Source organism: Nannobrachium achirus, assembly GCF_963921795.1.
Source record: "Nannobrachium achirus genome assembly, chromosome: 1".
Taxonomy (NCBI): Eukaryota; Metazoa; Chordata; class Actinopteri; order Myctophiformes; family Myctophidae; genus Nannobrachium; species Nannobrachium achirus.
Window position 1 is genome coordinate 70530800 of NC_137810.1, and position 20571 is coordinate 70551370.

General features: G+C 42.2%; 1 protein-coding gene across 1 annotated transcript in view; it reads left to right on the plus strand.

Moving 5' to 3' along the window:
- The window catches only part of LOC308289679 (uncharacterized protein), a gene marked incomplete at its 5' end in the record, with an annotated part of 57231 nt that overhangs the window by 13277 nt on the left and 23383 nt on the right, over window positions 1–20571 (plus strand). Inside the window, one exon of the mRNA XM_080731419.1 lies at window positions 5134–5215. Coding sequence (XP_080587545.1) covers window positions 5134–5215 — 82 coding nt within the window. The remainder of the gene's footprint in view (window positions 1–5133; window positions 5216–20571) is intronic.

Consider the following 20571-nt stretch of genomic DNA (forward strand, 5'->3'; position numbering starts at 1 on the left):
GTGTGTGTGTGTGTGTGTGTGTGTGTGTGTGTGTGTGTGTGTGTGTGTGTGTGTGTGTGTGTGTGTGTGTGTGTGTGTGAATGTAATGAATGTTTATGTGAATGGGTGAATGTGATGAGTGTGTGTGTGTGTGTGTGTGTGTGTGTGTGTGTGTGTGTGTGTGTGTGTGTGTGTGTGTGTGTGTGTGTGTGTGTGTGTGTGTGTGTGTGTGTGTGTGTGTGTGTGTGTGTGTGTGTGTGTGTCAGTGTGTGAATGGTAATGTAATGCACAATCTCTGTAAAGCGCCTTGGATACACACACACACACACACACACACACACACACACACACACACACACACACACACACACACACACACACACACAGGGTGGGGATGGTGTTGTTACAGCACACACTTGTGTTTGTCTTTCTCTCCTGATTTCGTCAAACTGGAGAAACTCCTGTTTAGTTTAAAGACATACCGTATCGTCTGTTCTGTTTTATACACTCCTGTATAGCTGCACTTGAACAACCGTTCCAGGCTGCCATATCCAGCCCAAGAAACCGTAGAAACAGGGGAAAAAATGTATCATACCTGTTGCTAAGGTATGGCAACATGACTGGTGCTTCACGCGTGTGCAAGACACCAGTCATGTTGCCATACCTTTTGGTCCCATCCTATTTTACAGTACACTTTAAGACATAATAAGACATAATAAGACAGAATAAGACAGAATAAAGCCATAATAAGAAATAATGTGTTGGCAATTAGAACTAATATTATTTTATAAGATAATAAAGCAGTCCCGGCAGTAGGACCGGCGGCTGCCGCACGGAACGGTAGGTAGGACCCGCATCGCTGGTAACAGCCGCTGCAGCCACCACCACACGGACGGGAAGTTTACCTCTACGGGACCTGCTGGTCCGTGCGGCGGGAATGCTGGTCCTATCGCCGGTGATGCAGTGCGACTGCTGGTCGAACTGCCAGTCGTGTGGCAGTGTCTGTCGCTGCAGTTCCGCGGCAGGTGCCGGTGCCAGAGAATGTATTTGCTCTTTCTACTATTCTGTCTTTGTTTCTGTCTAATAAAATATATTAGCTCTAATTACCACCACATTATTTCTTATTATGGCTTTACCCTTATACACTGCTCACCTGTGGGGCAGGTACATGGCTAAATCCTTACAGCGACTGAATGTAGCCTACAATGATGCTCTGCGGCTGTTATTGCGTGTGCCTAGATGGCACAGCGCCAGCCAATTATGTGTTAGCCTGCGGTTACCTACTTTTAAAGCCCTACTAAGAAACTTGATGTACAGATTCATGTGTCGGTTGAATGAATCTGAGAATGACATTCTAATGAAACTAACGGACCCTACTAAAAGCTCTCTTAGGTATAGCTCAAGTCTGTGGCGCCATTGGCGCAGAAGCCTTTTTGTTGCGCACTGACAGCATATGGTAGTTATGTGCCTTTTATGTATTTTATGTATTTTTGTATAATGTATTGTTGCTGTTGTTGTCATTGGTGTTTTTGATATGGACCCCCTGTGTGTTTCCTGAATAAAGATTATATATATTCTGTCTTATTATGTCTTAAAGTGTACTGTAAAATAGGATGGGACCAGCTTTTTCTGAACTGACTGATTCATTCAGACCAACACTCCATTATTCTGTATAAGAATCTTTAAAACATTGAAATGTAGACACCCCCCACCCATTCATTATGATTAGATCTAGTTGATCCTGCTGGGGAAATATTTAGCTCCACCCAGGTGACCTCTATCACAGTTAGAGGGTCAGATAATTCATAGACATGGTGACACATAGCGGGGCTTGGAATGGAACCCTGAAACTTGCTTTGCAGGTTGGCTCTGTTTCTACCCATATATCACTGAGAGAGAACAAGCATGGTGTCTTATCTTACCAGTCACACAATATGGTTAAACATTGACCGTGTGTGTGTGTGTGTGTGTGTGTGTGTGTGTGTGTGTGTGTGTGTGTGTGTGATATGGCTGCAGGTCAATGTACCACATTGTTTCATAATGGGGGCAGGGCAGTCCGTCCTCTAGGATTGAGAACAACACACAGCTGTTAGTGAGTTGATTCACGTTCACCTGAAGAGACTGGACTCCATTTAGTTTGATTCACCTGTAGAGTCTGGACTCCATTTAGTTTGATTCACCTGAAGAGACTGGACTCCATTTAGTTTGATTCACCTGAAGAGACTGGACTCCATTTAGTTTGATTCACCTGAAGAGTCTGGACTCCATTTAGTTTAATTCACCTGAAGAGACTGGACTCCATTTAGTTTGATTCACCTGAAGAGACTGGACTCCATTTAGTTTAATTCACCTGAAGAGACTGGACTCCATTTAGTTTGATTCACCTGAAGATACTGGACTCCATTTAGTTTAATTCACCTGAAGAGACTGGACTCCATTTAGTTTAATTCACCTGAAGAGACTGGACTCCATTTAGTTTGATTCACCTGAAGATACTGGACTCCATTTAGTTTGATTCACCTGAAGAGTCTGGACTCCATTTAGTTTGATTCACCTGAAGAGTCTGGACTCCATTTAGTTTGATTCACCTGAAGAGACTGGACTCCATTTAGTTTAATTCACCTGAAGAGACTGGACTCCATTTAGTTTGATTCACCTGAAGATACTGGACTCCATTTAGTTTAATTCACCTGAAGAGTCTGGACTCCATTTAGTTTGATTCACCTGAAGAGTCTGGACTCCATTTAGTTTGATTCACCTGAAGAGTCTGGACTCCATTTAGTTTGATTCACCTGAAGAGTCTGATCCGTTTTACTTGGCAAAACAAAATGGAGTCCAAAGCGTAAAGATTGTTGCAGGGTAAGTGATTTTAATCACTACCGTGTTAAATGGATTTTTCACCCCCAGAATTATGTTTTTTCCTATCCATTACTCACCCCATGGAGAATGAATTCATGGACATTTGTCTTTGTTTGTTTTTATCGCATTCCAGCGACAATAATTTGAGGAGGCTCTTTGTGTCTCTATAGGGAACAAATCAGACTCTTTGCAGGCTCTTTGTGTCTCTATAGGGAACAAAGCAGACTCTTTGCAGGCTCTTTGTGTCTCTATAGGGAACAAAGCAGACACTTTGCAGGCTCTTTGTGTCTCTATAGGGAACAAAGCAGACTCTTTGCAGGCTCTTTGTGTCTCTATAGGGAACAAAGCAGACTCTTTGCAGACTCTTTGTGTCTCCATAGGGAACAAAGCAGGCTCTTTGTGTCTCCATAGGGAACAAAGCAGGCTATTTGTGTCTCAATAGGGAACAAAGCAGGTTATTTGTGTCTCCATAGGGAACAAAGCAGGCTCTTTGTGTCTCCATAGGGAACAAAGCACTCTTTGTGTCTCCATAGGGAACAAAGCAGGCTCTTTGTGTCTCCATAGGGAACAAAGCAGGCTCTTTGTGTCTCCATAGGGAACAAAGCAGGCTCTTTGTGTCTCCATAGAGAACAAAGCAGGCTCTTTGTTTCTCCATAGGGAACAAAGCAGGCTCTTTCTGTCTCCATAGAGAACAAAGCAGGCTCTTTGTGTCTCCATAGGGAACAAAGCAGACTCTTTGTGTCTCCATAGGGAACAAAGCAGGCTCTTTGTATCTCCATAGGGAACAAAGCAGACTCTTTGTGTCTAGTTGTAAAAAGGAGAACTGTCAAAATGTTAAAATAATATATATAATAATTGTATCTAATAATAATTGAGTGTGTGGCCACGGCATGCACACTGACTGCACACAGAAAGACAGTTATACGTTGTGTTTTGCTCTGTGTATGTTAGTGACACCCGACACCGTTGTTTCAGCTGCAGACAGAGGAGAGGCAGGAAAAGACTGCTCTCCTCTCTTCCTTAAAGTTTTCCCCCATGAGCTTCTCTTGAAAGAAACATTTAAGAAACTGTAATAATTATGACAACAGTGAAAATGTAATGTAATATTTGTCCGTCTGTAATGTAAAGGAGCTGTAAGCAGCTTCTCTGTTCTCTGCTGCTCTCTGTCACTCACTGGTTTCACTCCAGACTCACTGCCTGCTCTCTTCACTCGTCTGTCTATGACCACAACATTTAGTTGAGTTAGCTCCGCCCCAGTCGATCTGCAAGCCCACAACGCACCGCTGACATAACGTGGTGTGGACTTGTAGGTTAGCTTTTTTGTCCCTGCACGAGGCCATTGTACGTTGAAGCAAATATAGCAGGCACCAGCAAGCAGACCCTATAGCCGCTTTCCAATCCGAAGGGTTCACACTTTGAGGTGCGCATTTGAAGGGCTATGACGTCACTGGGCCGCGCCAAATAGCAATCTACAAGCTCACAATGCGTTGCGTTGCGACGCATTGTGAGCTTGTAGATCTGTGACCAGTGACGTCATAGCCCTTGAAATGCGCACTTCAAAGTGTGAACCCTTCGGATTGGAAAGCGGCTTATGACATGAAAGTAGCACTGCTCTATGTGTAGCAGGTGTAGGTTAGCCTAGTAAACTGACTCCTCCCATCTACGAGGCTAGGTGTAGGTGTGGCTGTGGGGAATGACAGGGAAGTGATCCCACAGAGCAGGGGTCTTCAACGTTCTAAGGCCAAGGACCCCTTAGTTGAGAGAGAGATGAAGCAGGGACCCCCACAACCCATAGATTCCATATAGTTTCATCATTTGACGGCACAATCATCAGTGTATTTTGGATTCATGTCAATTTGTGTTTTCAGATATTTAACCACTTGAACCGTCAATACATAATACATTTGGCCTTTCACTCTGTACTTAGTCTGCTCTTTTTCTCCTCTAAACCAAAGCTCTTTACCAAAAATAGCCGATCTACAAGCTCACAACGCCTCGCAGCGCGAGGTGTTGTGAGCTTGTAGATGGGCTATTTTTGGCTAAAGTTATCAGAATATGGACGCTAGGGTTCAATTGGTTAATATAAAAAAGGAGGAAGAAAAAAAGCTTCTATCACACAAAGATTTGGAGGACCCCCTGTAGTAACTCTGAGGACCCCCTAGGGGTCCCGGACCCCCTGTTGAAGACCCTTGCCACAGAGTGACTGTCAATCAACAACAGCCGTGGTGGACTGGAGGAGCACAGAATGAGTTCCTATGAGCTTAGACTGCGTGTGTTTCTGTGGTGTGAATGCAGGTTCACCTCATGATGATGAACAATGGCTTTCTGTGGTGTGAATGCAGCTTCACCCTCATGATGAGCAATGGCTTTCTGTTGTGTGAATGCAGCTTCACCCTCATGATGAGCAATGGCTTTCTTTACTTTACTTTATTTGTTTATTTAGACGGGACAATGCATATTAATGAACACTACATAAATGCAATGTAAATACACCGGAATTAGCAAGAATGCTACATTTCATCCATAGTCCCCACATGACAAAACGATACATACCAACAAACAGTAACCCTACATTAGGAGAGGGCATTTAAAACATACATACAAGTACTGTATCATTCCTCCTGTAAACAAGAAACAACACATATTACCAACAAAACCCTACATTAGAAAAAATAAATCAGATGAAGCCACTCCTCCTCGACTCTTTGCACATGTATTTCTGCCATGCACATCAGCAGCATCTGAACAGTCAGGGGACAACCTACAACCTTTAACAATGGATTCACAAAGTCATGTCAATTACAAAATGTTGACTTTCACTACAAAAATGCAGCGTTGTTTTATCTATGGTTTTGATTGATTGAAGAGTTTATTAGCAGTTTGCAATAGCAAAAAAGTTTCATGACAGCACAAATCACTGGTACAAGTTCAACTACGTACCGGTAAAAGGAGATCCTAGTAAGCTTTATGGCTTATTTACACAGGAACCACTTTATGTATCTCATATAACACTGACAGACAGACGGACAGAACAGAGTACTTTGCATAGGATAACATCAATTACAAAAGCAGAAATTAAATAATAAAAAAGGGCAATAAACACAACAGATGGGTCTAGTCTATTTAGGCCTGAGGGTGACTTTTTTTGAAGGAGGCTAGGGATTTGCTCTCTTTTAAGGCCTGAGGTAGGGCGTTCCACATGTTGGTGGTATAGCTGGATAACGAATTAGAGCCTTGTTTAGTGATAAATCTAGGTTGAACATGATGGAGCTGCCTCTGGTGTTGTGATCATGGACACCCTTGACCTTTAGGGTGTCAGGTACATATCTTGGAGGTGTAGTGTATCTTGTACACCAGTAGTTAGTCAGGTACATGGGTATCTTGGAGGTGTAGTGTATCTTGCACACCAGTAGTTAGTCAGGTACATGGGTATCTTGGAGGTGTAGTGTATCTTGTACACCAGGCCCATTGCAAGATGCTGTACTCTATCATTAGTTTATTATTATGTGGTATTCATAATCATAATGCTTTGATGTGCCAAATCTCCCTGCCTCCCTCCCTCTCTCTACTTTACTGTAAATCACGTGTCTTCAACAGCAGTTGGCCAATGGCCATGAGAGAGAGAGAGAGAGAGAGAGAGAGAGAGAGAGAGAGAGAGAGAGAGAGAGAGAGAGAGAGAGAGAGAGAGAGAGACCTGGGTGTCATATAGCTAGGTGTCATATAACAACAGCAACAACAGCAGCAGCAACAGCCAGTGATAAACATACAATAAGATTAGAATATAGACTGGATATGAACAACATCTATCTAAGCCCACACTCACCTCCCCTTTCCACTGTAAATCAGCTTCTTCTGTTTATTGTATTGGTGTCAGGCAAATTCACCTAAAACTATTGGTGTGATTACTATGGAGTGCATAAGGTCAGGATAGCCGTGTGTATACCAGACCTACTAATGGTCACGGTTTGACAGGTGACACCACTGTCAATTTAAATTACAAAGGGATAATATGCAAACATGGACAGAGGGTAGGCGAAATGGCTCTTAAACGGCCGTGTCTGTCTGTTGTGTGAATAGGCTATTAGGCTATTGTGCCAATTGTATTTGAGCTTGTTTTCATGCAGGGTGAACCCTGTCCTCACGTCAGTCAGCCCAATGATCTTCTATTGTGTGTTTAAACACTGACTACAGTCAGGCTATACTCACAACATAATAACTTGGAGTTGGAATGAGACATGGTGGAACTTGCCCAACTCGTTCCCTGACTATTATGTGTTCACCTGTGTATGACGATATCATCTAACTGACTGTAGCCCTAGAGCTGTAGAGGCGGGTCAAAGTCACATTATAAAGGAAATTAAAGTGCGAAGCTCGGGAACCCTTTTGAGACACGACAACAACTGTGAACTTGACAGTCTGTGCGGATGACAAAACAAAACAGAATGGACCAAACTTAACCAACTTTACGTAAAGTAAGTGTTGTTGTTTTAATATTCACTACTAGAACCACTTGGTTCTCACAGGAACAGTTTATAGGCTACTTTATGCTTCTAGTTTCTACTAAAGCTACCACTCCCTGTTGTCTAGTCTGCCTGTCTGTACTTGTTCTCTGTGGTTAATCTGGTTATGAATCTTATGATTGATGTCACCAGCAAAATAATTATTTAGACAGAGCAGAACTTTATGAAATAATTATGTTGATTATTTAACCCTATAAGTAACGCTTGTATTTGGTATAATTATTTATGACATTTTATGTCGGTAAAACTGCGTCAGCTTTGCACTTTCCCACTCGGCTGAAACCTTTGGTTTTCATTGTGAGTTAAGAGTGTCATCCGGTCTGGAGCCCGCCTACTGTATCCTGTTATTTGCGTGCACACACACGAACACACTGCTAGTGGAATGGCGCACACATGCAAACACGGAACGTTTCCGTTGCAGAACAGATGTGCAATTCATGCAGAAAGACTTGATCCCAGTTTCTATGGTCTACTGCTCTGCTTGAATATAAGAGGAGGCTGCATGCCTATGTCTGCCTATGCCTATGACTCTTTTCAGACTCTACCTAAACCCATAGCACTACTGAAACACTCAATGACCATACATGAAGCTAGTCAGCATTTGTTTTTAGGTTTTTTAGAATCCTTTTTTCTTTACTGATTATAGTGATGTATATCTGCTTATTGTAAGTCGCTTTGGATTAAAAGTGTCTGCTAAATGCCTAAACTGTAAACTGTAAACTATGTGAGGGAGTTGTTTTAAGGGTGTGGTGTGGTTTGGTTGGTTTCCTTTTGAGTATTTAGTGTTTGTGAATGTAGTAAGCAATGTTACAATTAACAGTTTTAGAATCAAAATAATTGTAATCCAATCAAGAAAACTATGTACTGTATATTTTAAATATTTTAATACAAAGGAACTGTTGAGCTGGCGACATCTCAAAGCTGCCAGCAGTCCATGACTTGTTTTAGTGAATGAAACATTATTTTAACCAGGGTACAGTATGTTAATCAATAGTATTATTAACATGATATTCAAAGGTCTACCTTGTTCTGTTGGAACATGAGCGTCTCCCTGTTCTTCTATTGTGATATTTCAATTCTGTGGTGCAGTAGGACACCTGTTGGTTGACAAGAGCTACTGCATGCATCTGCATCTACTGTAGTCTCAGCATTATGATGGTGATATTGTTGTTCATCTACTGTAGTCTCATCATTATGATGGTGATATTGTTGTTCATCTACTGTAGTCTCATCATTATGATGGTGATATTGTTGTTCATCTACTGTAGTCTCATCATTATGATGGTGATATTGTTGTTCATCTACTGTAGTCTCATCATTATGATGGTGATATTGTTGTTCATCTACTGTAGTCTCATCATTATGATGGTGATAGTGTTGTTCATCTACTGTAGTCTCAGCATTATGATGGTGATATTGTTGTTCATCTACTGTAGTCTCATCATTATGATGGTGATATTGTTGTTCATCTACTGTAGTTTCAGCATTATGATGGTGATATTGTTGTTCATCTACTGTAGTCTCAGCATTATGATGGTGATATTGTTGCCTCATAGCAGCTCACAGTTAATATTTCAACGTATCATCCTATGTCAATGTCATATTAATAATACAGAATGAGATTGAAATATTACTGACACTGTTCTAGAAGTGTGTGTGTGTGTGTGTGTGTGTGTGTGTGTGTGTGTGTGTGTGTGTGTGTGTGTGTGTGTGTGTGTGTGTGTGTGTGTGTGTGTGTGTGTGTGTGTGCGTGCGTGCGTGCGTGTGTGTGTGTGTTTTGTACATTCATTCATTAATCATTTACTATTTTCTGCTAACCTTGACAGGTTAAATAAAGACCAAAGATGAGTGAGCGTGTGGAGAGAGAGGAGGAGGAGGAGGGAAGAGACAAACATCTCATCCACAGAGCAGAGTCTCCAACAGCCAGCTATGGGTCTAAAGATGAACCTGGACCTCCACGCTTAAAGTAAGACAATCCTCCTGTACCATATACACACACTGGCAGTGGTGTAAAGTAACTAAGTACATGTACTTAAGTACATTTTTTAGGTATTTGTACTTTATGGGTATTTCCAATTTACTGTACTTTTACTTCTACTCCTCTACATCTCGGATCCAAATATTGTACTTTTACTCCACTACAATTATTTGACAACTTTAGTTTTGTCTTTTTAAGAAAGTCCAAAGCAAAGCCCATAGACCTTATTCACACTGCGGCCATCTTGTATCACATGACCACATGGGGTGGCAGCCTGCATTACAAACCATTGTAAACAATGGAGCGATGGTCCCAAAATATGAGTTTGTTCAACCAATGTCTTTTGACCAAATTGACAAATGGGCAGATGACAACATCAACATCCCCTAAAGGATTCAAAAGAATCCACAATATTCATGGCAGTTAGGTTGCAATTTTACTTGCTACATGATCTGAACTTTCCTCCACTTGGAGACATCATCTGCTCCAGTGCCTGACATTATCATTCAGGTCCAGTCTATGTGTTCATTCACATGATCATTGTATGAATATTGTTGTGATTCCAGAAGTCTTCACCACAGAGCAGAGTCTCCAACACCCAGCTGTGTGTCTATGAAGAGTGACGCGTCTATGGGAATGCCTCCTCACTTCAGTGAACCTGGACCTCCACACACACAGTATGTCAATCCTCCTGAGCTTCTTAAACTGTAGCTTACTGTATGTGGGAGCCGCGGGTGAAGAGAAACACTTCCATTTCTAGTGATATTTTATCAGAGAACAAGAACACGATTCATGGGCAGAATCTCCACTTTTGTCAACAAAAGTGCCCTCCTCATGGTACTCCAAAATCACTAAAGACTAAGCTCCAAACCTCCCAAAACAAACTGATTCGGCTACTTCTCGACCTGGGGCCCATGACCCATGTTTCTCCCACACATTTTGCTAGCCTAAGATGGCTCTGCGTTGAAGTTAAACAACTAAAAATGGGAGTGACTTTAAAAAATAGTCAACGCAAATCTGCCCTCCATCCCCTCAGTACCCGCATATCTGACCAAACATCTCCAAAACGTTATTGACACCCACAACCACTACACCAGAGGGAGCGCGCACAATGATCTGATAACACAAACTCATAAGCCAAATATGGGTAAATTCTCCTTCTACAACACTGCCACCCAGGTGTGGAATTCCTTGACTACCTCCCTTAAAACATGTATCTCGCTGGCATCCTTCCAAACTGCCCTGAAAACTCACCTTTCAGGAGGCCAGAGAAGGAGGTAGTTATCACTTCTCCCATAGACAGGTGAAAACTCACCTTTCAGGAGGCCAGAGAAGGAGGTAGTTGTCACTTCTCCCATAGACAGGTGAAAACTCACCTTTCAGGAGGCCAGAGAAGGAGGTAGTTATCACTTCTCCCATAGACAGGTGAAAACTCACCTTTCAGGAGGCCAGAGAAGGAGGTAGTTATCACTTCTCCCATAGACAGGTGAAAACTCACCTTTCAGGAGGCCAGAGAAGGAGGTAGTTATCACTTCTCCCATAGACAGGTGAAAACTCACCTTTCAGGAGGCCAGAGAAGGAGGTAGTTGTCACTTCTCCCATAGACAGGTGAAAACTCACCTTTCAGGAGGCCAGAGAAGGAGGTAGTTATCACTTCTCCCATAGATAGGTGAAAACTCACCTTTCAGGAGGCCAGAGAAGGAGTTGTCACTTCTCCCATAGACAGGCCAGAAGTGAGCACCCCCACCTTTACCTTAGCCTCACCCCCTTGTTACCCCAATCCTGTACGTATAGTGTTTTTATAACTGTGATATTATTGAATGTTTTCTTTGCTTGCTATTCATTATGTCCTGTCCATGAATTAAATACTGAGGGCTTTCATCCTAAAAAAGACTGTAAAAGGTCATATTTGAGATGTTCCTTTTAGGCAGGGTGTTTAACTGTACTTGTACTGTACTACATTTATACTGTATTGACTATACTTTTACTGTTCTCCATTTTTGTCTAATAAAATAATCAATCATAATGTTTTTCCTATTACTTCAACATGGAGTTTTACTCTCTTGTAAAATGCAATGTAACAATACAGAATCTATAACAAACAGACTCTTTCATTCACATGATCATTGTATGAATATTGTTGTGATTCCAGAAGTGTTGACCACAGAGCAGAGTCTCCAACACCCAGCTGTGTGTCTATGAAGAGTGACGCGTCTATGGGAATGCCTCCTCACTTCAGTGAACCTGGACCTCCACACACACAGTATGTCAATCCTCCTGAGCTTCTTAAACTGTAGCTTACTGTATGTGGGAGCCGCGGGTGAAGAGAAACACTCCCATTTCTAGTGATATTTTATCAGAGAACAAGAACACGATTCCTGGGCAGAATCTCCACTTTTGTCAACAAAAGTGCCCTCCTCTTGGTACTCAACAACAACATAAAGAAATCACTAAAGACTAAGCTCCAAACCTCCCAAAACAAACTGATTCGGCTACTTCTCGACCTGGGGCCCATGACCCATGTTTCTCCCACACATTTTGCTAGCCTAAGATGGCTCTGCGTTGAAGTTAAACAACTAAAAATGGGAGTGACTTTAAAAAATAGTCAACGCAAATCTGCCCTCCATCCCCTCAGTACCCGCATATCTGACCAAACATCTCCAAAACGTTATTGACACCCACAACCACTACACCAGAGGGAGCGCGCACAATGATCTGATAACACAAACTCATAAGCCAAATATGGGTAAATTCTCCTTCTACAACACTGCCACCCAGGTGTGGAATTCCTTGACTACCTCCCTTAAAACATGTATCTCGCTGGCATCCTTCCAAACTGCCCTGAAAACTCACCTTTCAGGAGGCCAGAGAAGGAGGTAGTTATCACTTCTCCCATAGACAGGTGAAAACTCACCTTTCAGGAGGCCAGAGAAGGAGGTAGTTGTCACTTCTCCCATAGACAGGTGAAAACTCACCTTTCAGGAGGCCAGAGAAGGAGGTAGTTATCACTTCTCCCATAGACAGGTGAAAACTCACCTTTCAGGAGGCCAGAGAAGGAGTTGTCACTTCTCCCATAGACAGGCCAGAAGTGAGCACCCCCACCTTTACCTTAGCCTCACCCCCTTGTTACCCCAATCCTGTACATATAGTGTTTTTATAACTGTGATATTATTGAATGTTTTCTTTTCTTGCTATTCATTATGTCCATGAATTAAATACTGAGGGCTTTCATCCTAAAAAAGACTGTAAAAGGTCATATTTGAGATGTTCCTTTTAGGCAGGGTGTTTAACTGTACTTGTACTGTACTACATTTATACTGTATTGACTATACTTTTACTGTTCTCCATTTTTGTCTAATAAAATAATCAATCATAATGTTTTTCCTATTACTTCAACATGGAGTTTTACTCTCTTGTAAAATGCAATGTAACAATACAGAATCTATAACAAACAGACTCTTTCATTCACATGATCATTGTATGAATATTGTTGTGATTCCAGAAGTGTTGACCACAGAGCAGAGTCTCCAACACCCAGCTGTGTGTCTATGAAGAGTGACACGTCTATGGGAATGCCTCCTCACTTCAGTGAACCTGGACCTCCACACACACAGTATGTCAATCCTCCTGAGCTTCTTAAACTGTAGCTTACTGTATGTGGGAGCCGCGGGTGAAGAGAAACACTCCCATTTCTAGTGATATTTTATCAGAGAACAAGAACACGATTCCTGGGCAGAATCTCCACTTTTGTCAACAAAAGTGCCCTCCTCTTGGTACTCAACAACAACATAAAGAAATCACTAAAGACTAAGCTCCAAACCTCCCAAAACAAACTGATTCAGCTACTTCTCGACCTGGGGCCCATGACCCATGTTTCTCCCACACATTTTGCTAGCCTAAGATGGCTCTGTGTTGAAGACAGAGTTAAACAACTAAAAATAGGAGTGACTTTAAAAAATAGTCAACGCAAATCTGCCCTCCATCCCCTAAATACCCGCATATCTGACCAACATCTCCAAAAAGTTAGCGAGACCCACAACACCAGAGGGAGCGCACACAATGATCTGATAACACAAACCCATAAGACAAATATGGGTAAATTAAATTCTCCTTCTACAACACTGCCACCCAGGTGTGAAATTCCTTGACTACCTCCCTTAAAACACGTAGCTCGCTGGCATCCTTCAAAACTGCCCTGAAAACTCACTTTCGGGAGGCCAGAGAAGGAGGTAGTTGCGACCATAGGTCGCATTTACTACCAAAACCTCCACCGGCTGTCTGTCCGTCCGTCTGTCTGTCTGTGAGTCAGTCACACTTTTGCCCTGCTCATATCTCCACAACCGTTGCCCCCATCCATGCCAAATTTTGCACACACACTCCTTACCTGCCAAACTACAACCTCCAAGGACCCCCGGAGCTCCAGGGACCCCCAGGTCCCTCGGGGACCCCCAGGTGTAAAAAATGACCAAATGTGCAAAAATGACCAAATGACCACCCCAACGGGGCTGCTCACGGGGAATTCCTGGGGACCACCCACTCCTGGTGCTCCAGAACGGATGCAAAAGTGGTGGCGCCCCCAGTGGAGGACCCCCTCCACTGCAGCTCACATAAAATGCCGTAACTCCGGCTAGGAGCGTCCGGGAGAGCCGGGGCCGGTACCTATTTGTCCGCCAAGGCAACGCGGAGACCCCACCCCTCATTTCTCACATGCCCCTCTTCTAGCGCCACCTTCAGGCCGATTTTTAAAACACATTTTTGGACACTGCTCCTACAGTTTTTGCCCTAAAATCACGCAAATCGCTACACAGTATGTCTACACTCATCCCATCAACATGAATCTGTCCCATATAGCGCCACCTTCAGGCCGATTTTTAAAAACACATTTTTGGACACTGCTCCTACAGATTTTGCCCTAAAATCACGCAAATCACTACACAGCATGTCTACACTCATCTCATCAACATGGATCAGGAAGATTTTGGAAAAACACATTTTTGCCCTATTTGTGGAGATAAGCGACCTACGGTCGCTTATCTCCCGATTAGGGAGTCTTACTGGTTATAACTTCTCCCATAGACAGGTGAAAACTCACCTTTCAGGAGGCCAGAGAAGGAGGTAGTTATCACTTCTCCCATAGACAGGTGAAAACTCACCTTTCAGGAGGCCAGAGAAGGAGGTAGTTATCACTTCTCCCATAGACAGGTGAAAACTCACCTTTCAGGAGGCCAGAGAAGGAGGTAGTTGTCACTTCTCCCATAGACAGGTGAAAACTCACCTTTCAGGAGGCCAGAGAAGGAGGTAGTTGTCACTTCTCCCATAGACAGGCCAGAAGTGAGCACCCCAACCTTTACCTTAGCCCCACCCCCTTGTTTCCACAATCCTGTACAAATAGTGTTTTTATAACTGTGATATTATTGAATGTTTTCTTTTCTTGCTATTCATTATGTCCATGAATTAAATACTGAGGGCTTTCATCCTAAAAAATACTGTAAAAGTTTGAGATGTTCCTTTTAGGCAGGCTGTTTAACTGTACTTGTACTGTACTACATTTATATTGTATTGACTATACCTTTACCGTTCTCCATTTTGTCTAATAAAATAATCAATCACAATGTTTTTCCTATTACTTCAACATGGAGTTTTACTCTCTTGTAAAATGCAATGTAACAATACATAATCTATAACAAACAGACTCTTTCATTCACATGATCATTGTATGAATATTGTTGTGATTCCAGAAGTGTTGACCACAGAGCAGAGTCTCCAACACCCAGCTGTGTGTCTATGAAGAGTGACGCGTCTATGGGAATGCCTCCTCACTTCAGTGAACCTGGACCTCCACACACACAGTATGTCAATCCTCCTGAGCTTCTTAAACTGTAGCTTACTGTATGTGGGAGCCGCGGGTGAAGAGAATCACTCCCATTTCTAGTGATATTTTATCAAAGAACAAGAACACGATTCCTGGGCAGAATCTCCACTTTTGTCAACAAAAGTGCCCTCGGGACTCTTGCTGGGCCCTCATTCAGTCCCTCTTTGACTACGCTTGCACCTCATGGTACTCCAACAGCAAAGAATCACTAAAGACTAAGCTCCAAACCTCCCAAAACAAACTGATTGGGCTACTTCTCGACCTGGGGCCCATGACCCATGTTTCTCCCACACATTTTGCTAGCCTAAGATGGCTCTGCGTTGAAGACAGAGTTAAACAACTAAAAATGGGAGTGACTTTAAAAATAGTCAACGCAAATCTGCCCTCCATCCCCTCAGTACCCGCATATCTGACCAAACATCTCCAAAAAGTTAGCGACACCCACAACCACAACACCAGAGGGAGCGCACACAATGATCTGATAACACAAACCCATAAGACAAATATGGGTAAATTCTCCTTCTACAACACTGCCACCCAGGTGTGGAATTCCTTGACTACCTCCCTTAAAACATGTAGCTCGCTGGCATCCTTCAAAACTGCCCTGAAAACTCACCTTTCAGGAGGCCAGAGAAGGAGGTAGTTATCACTTCTCCCATAGACAGGTGAAAACTCACCTTTCAGGAGGCCAGAGAAGGAGGTAGTTATCACTTCTCCCATAGACAGGTGAAAACTCACCTTTCAGGAGGCCAGAGAAGGAGGTAGTTATCACTTCTCCCATAGACAGGTCAGAAGTGAGCACCCCCACCTTTACCTTAGCCCCACCCCCTTGTTTCCCCAATCCTGTACATATAGTGTTTTTATAACTGTGATATTATTGAATGTTTTCTTTGCTTGCTATTCATATGTCCATGAATTAAATACTGAGGGCTTTCAAAAGTAAAAAAGACCGTAAAAGGTCTTATTTGAGATGTTCCTTTTAGGCAGGGTGTTTAACTGGAGAACGGGGTAAGATGAACCACTTCGTGCTTATGTTGCCCTGGAAGCAAGAAAAAGTGAGCTGGCAGTAAATTCAAAACATCTAGACATATTTCAGGATGTCTGCTATCATTTGAAATTATAAGTAAGTGTCTATGACAAAGGACCATAAAAATATGACTTATTAAAAAAAAAGTGGTCATCTGGTTCAACTTGCCCCAGGTGAGGGGTAAGTTGATCCAGGTAAAGGGGTAAGTTGACCCACGTGATATTCTAAACTTTTAAGAGTTTAAACTTGAACAAAGAATGTATGTACTTATTAGAAATATTTGAATAACACATTTCCCTTTTACAAATAGTCTTATTTCCTTTCTTACGGTTATTTAAACCGTAAGAAAAACCATTAAGACCAATTAAATTAAGTTTGTTATTCAGAACCTTTTAATATCTGCAATTATTAATATAATATTAAAAACTTCTCTTAAATTAGTGTATTCATCAAAATGAAAGATCATTCAGCATAAATTGAGTAGCAAAGACATAATACAAAATATGAATGGTGATTCACATAGTTCAATTTACCCCAAGGCATGTGGTTCATCTTGCCCCACGGCCACCATTTTGACAAAACCTGGCAAGCTTAATGCTTAAGGCTCATCTTTAGCTAAATGATTCACATAGTTTTATACATTGGGATATTACCAACATGCATGATATATAAGTTTAGACCTGGGTACATTTGCTTTAACATAAAAATCATTATACCATAAAAGTAAAAAAATTACTTCGACCAGCAAAAAACACTTTTCGGGGTAGAAATATGCTTTCCACTTTGCCCAGGTGTCTGTAAACTCCACAGCCAGGTGGAAATGATGTTTGCGTTCTTATTGTGGGGTCAAATGACAACTCATGTGTAGGCCTGGGGCGGTATGGACATTTTGTTACCGCGATTACCGTCTTCCCATTTACCGCCGGTACTGCGGTAATTACCGCACCCCCGTATCTATTAATTAAGGTTCGGCGATAAGCCAAAATATTGCAATCATCTTCCCAAAAGTCGCCTCTCCACAGTGGAGAGGCGACACAGCCTGACTGCCCAAGTTATACTTCTCCGTACAGCACAGCGGGTATGGCTTTTAAAGGAGCAGATCTACAAGCTCACAACACATCGCATCCGCGACGCGTTCTGAGCTTTTAGATCTGCACTGTCGGGTTACCATAGTAACGTAGGCTAGCTACTTGGGCTTTTCAGACACAAACAGCTGTGTGAACAAACCAGAAGAGGAAGGGTAGTCAGATCGTGTACAGTGATTCTGTAAACTCACGTCACGTCTCAACTCTCAAATCGCAGTGATTGAGTGCTGCTATATACAGGTTTTAGTTACAAGACTTGACAGAAAAGGTTATAAAATCGCCGACGCGGTGGAAAAAGTAAAATAGTTTCATTTTCGGTTTTAGTCCACGCGGCCCGCGCTCCGACAGTAATCCGCATGAATAAAAAAAGATATGCCACAACACAAGGTATGTATTAACATCCTTGTGTCGCGTGGATTACAGAGAAAGTTTATGCTGCTCCGTCATAGAGTTGTGCTCCGTACTCTACTGCCCTGTGCACTGTGTGCAGGTCTGTGTCTGAGTGACATGTGGCTTCCAAAGATGTGGTACACAGCCCAGAGCAGAGCGGCATGGAGCGCATGCGGTCCTCGCTTCTCCCCCGTTTTAAAACTCGCTTGTTAAAAAATAGACCTTTTTTTGTCTTTTTACCGCGGTAAGCACAATGACACCGCGGTAGACCTCGGTATACCTCGGTATACCGCGGTACGGCGGTACGGCGGTACGGCGGTTACCGCCTCCATCCCTACTCATGTGTATAGTTTTAAAGATAAAGGGGGTGGTTCATCTTACCCTGCGGTTCATCTTACCCCGTTCTCCCCTACTTGTACTGTACTACATTTCAATTGTATTGACTATACTTGTACTGTTCTCCATTTTTGTCTAATAAAATAATCAATCATAATATTTTTCCTATTACTTCAACATGGAGTTTTACTCTCTTATAAAATGCAATGTAACAATACAGAATCTATAACAAACAGACTCTTTCATTCACATGATCATTGTATGAATATTGTTGTGATTCCAGAAGTCTTCACCACAGAGCAGAGTCTCCAACACCCAGCTGTGTGTCTATGAAGAGTGACGCGTCTATGGGAATACCTCCTGTCTTCAGTGAACCTGGACCTCCACACACACAGTATGTCAATCCTCCTATTATACAATAGACACATATATGTTATACACAACGCCATAACACAACAAAGTAATATCACGATAATGAGCAAATAATGGATAAAAACAAGACACAGAGTCTAATAACAGTATCCTCCCCTTTCATGCTGTATTCATAGCAGTGGTTCTCAACCTTTTCAGGCCTTGACCCCCAAAATAATCATATTTGAACTGGAGACCCCCAAAATAATCATATTTGAACTGGAGACCCCCAAAATAATCCTATTTGAACTGGAGACCCCCAAAATAATCATATTTGAACTGGACAGTGTTGGGAAAGTTCACTTTAAAAATGAACTAGTTCAAGTTCAAATTCAAAACTTCTAAAATGAACTAGTTCATTTCATAGTTCATAATTCTATATTTTGAACTAAAGTTCATGGTTCCCCAAAATGAACTAACTTAGTTCTTTTTCGTTCTTTTTTAACCATAATATTTTTATACTTTTGGCTATTCAAAAAAAGAAAAGAAAAAAAAAGAAAAAAAGTTTAGACGTTGCTGCATGCTATTATTTGTCAAAATTATTGACACAGCCCATATAGAACCACACACAGCAATAATTTCATCCAAATTAACATTGAGGTGCCCACAATATTTAGGTGCCCAGTGCCCAGTCTTCCTGCACCTTTATTGTGAAGGGCTGAAGGCAGAAGTTTCTAAACCTCGCGCACAGCATGTTTCCGCGTTGGTTAAAATAGCTGATCTACAAGCTCACGTTGTCTCGTGGATGCAACGCGTTGTGAGCTTGCAGATCAGCTATTTTCGCCGTGCAACACACATGACAAAGTATAGTCAGGCTTTACTTGCGAGACGGATTCACAGTGCAGCTGCAGACAGCACCGCATATCAACGTTCACAAGGAGCTGCGTGCAGTGCGTACTATTATTGTCTCCACCAGCCGAAGGCAGGGGGAGAGTATGTTTTCGCCCCTGTCCGTCCGTGCGTCCGTCCGTCCGTCCGTCCGTGCGTCTGTCCGTCCTCCGAGTTTGTGTACAGCTAATCTCCGGTGCCGTTGGCCCGGTCACTTTCAAAATGAGCACACACACTCCCTGGATGCCAATTCAGAACCTCTGCCCCACATTTCTTAAATGGCCCTGTTCTAGCGCCACCATGAGGCCGATGTTTGCAAAACACATTTCTGTACACTACTCCTAGATTTTGTCCAAAAATCACGCAAATCGGTAGACAGCATCTCTACAGTCATGTGATCGACACAGATCTGTCTGATGGTCCATATTCCATCCTGATTGGCTGATATTGGCTTTCAAAGTTTGTAAGATTGGTCCATTTCGGATAAAATGCCTCAAATCACAAATGCAGAGTGCAACTAGAAGCAGTGCTCTTCCGAGCACAGGTCTCCACCAGGCTGTGTGTCCTGGTGGTGCTACTGTATAATAGGCCAATGTAAAAAGGGTGGCATAAGTTCTTCACCATAGATCTTTCATGGAAATCAGACGCTGCATGCATGATTTGAAGCATTGTGTTCCAAAAATTTGTTTTGCTAAAGGCTACCTGCTGGTGGCGCTATAACAGGCCAATGTGAAAAAAGGTAGCTTTTGTTCCTTGACCTAGTGGGAATATGTGTGCAGTGTTGGGAAAGTTCACTTTAAAAACGAACTAGTTCAAGTTCAAGTTCAGAACTTCTAAAATGAACTACTTCATTTCTAGTTCATAATTCTATATTTTGAACTAAAGTTCATGGTTCCCCAAAATGAACTAACTTAGTTCTTTTTCGTTCTTTTTAACCATATTTTTTTTTTATACTTTTGGCTATTCAAATATATATATATATATATATATATATATATATATATATATTTATATATATATATACATTTTTAGACGTTGCTGCATGCTATTATTTGTCAAAATTATTGACACAGCCCATATAGAACCATACACAGCAATAATTTCATCCAACTTAACATTGAGGTGCCCACAATATTTATGTGCCCAGTCTTCCTGAAGGCAGACGTTTCTAAACCTGGCGTTAGCGACACCCATAGGAATGGAGTGCCTCCTTCCGAGTCTTAACAAACAGGTGTTTCATACGAAACACTTGTGTTTCCGCGTTGGTTAAAATAGCTGATCTACAA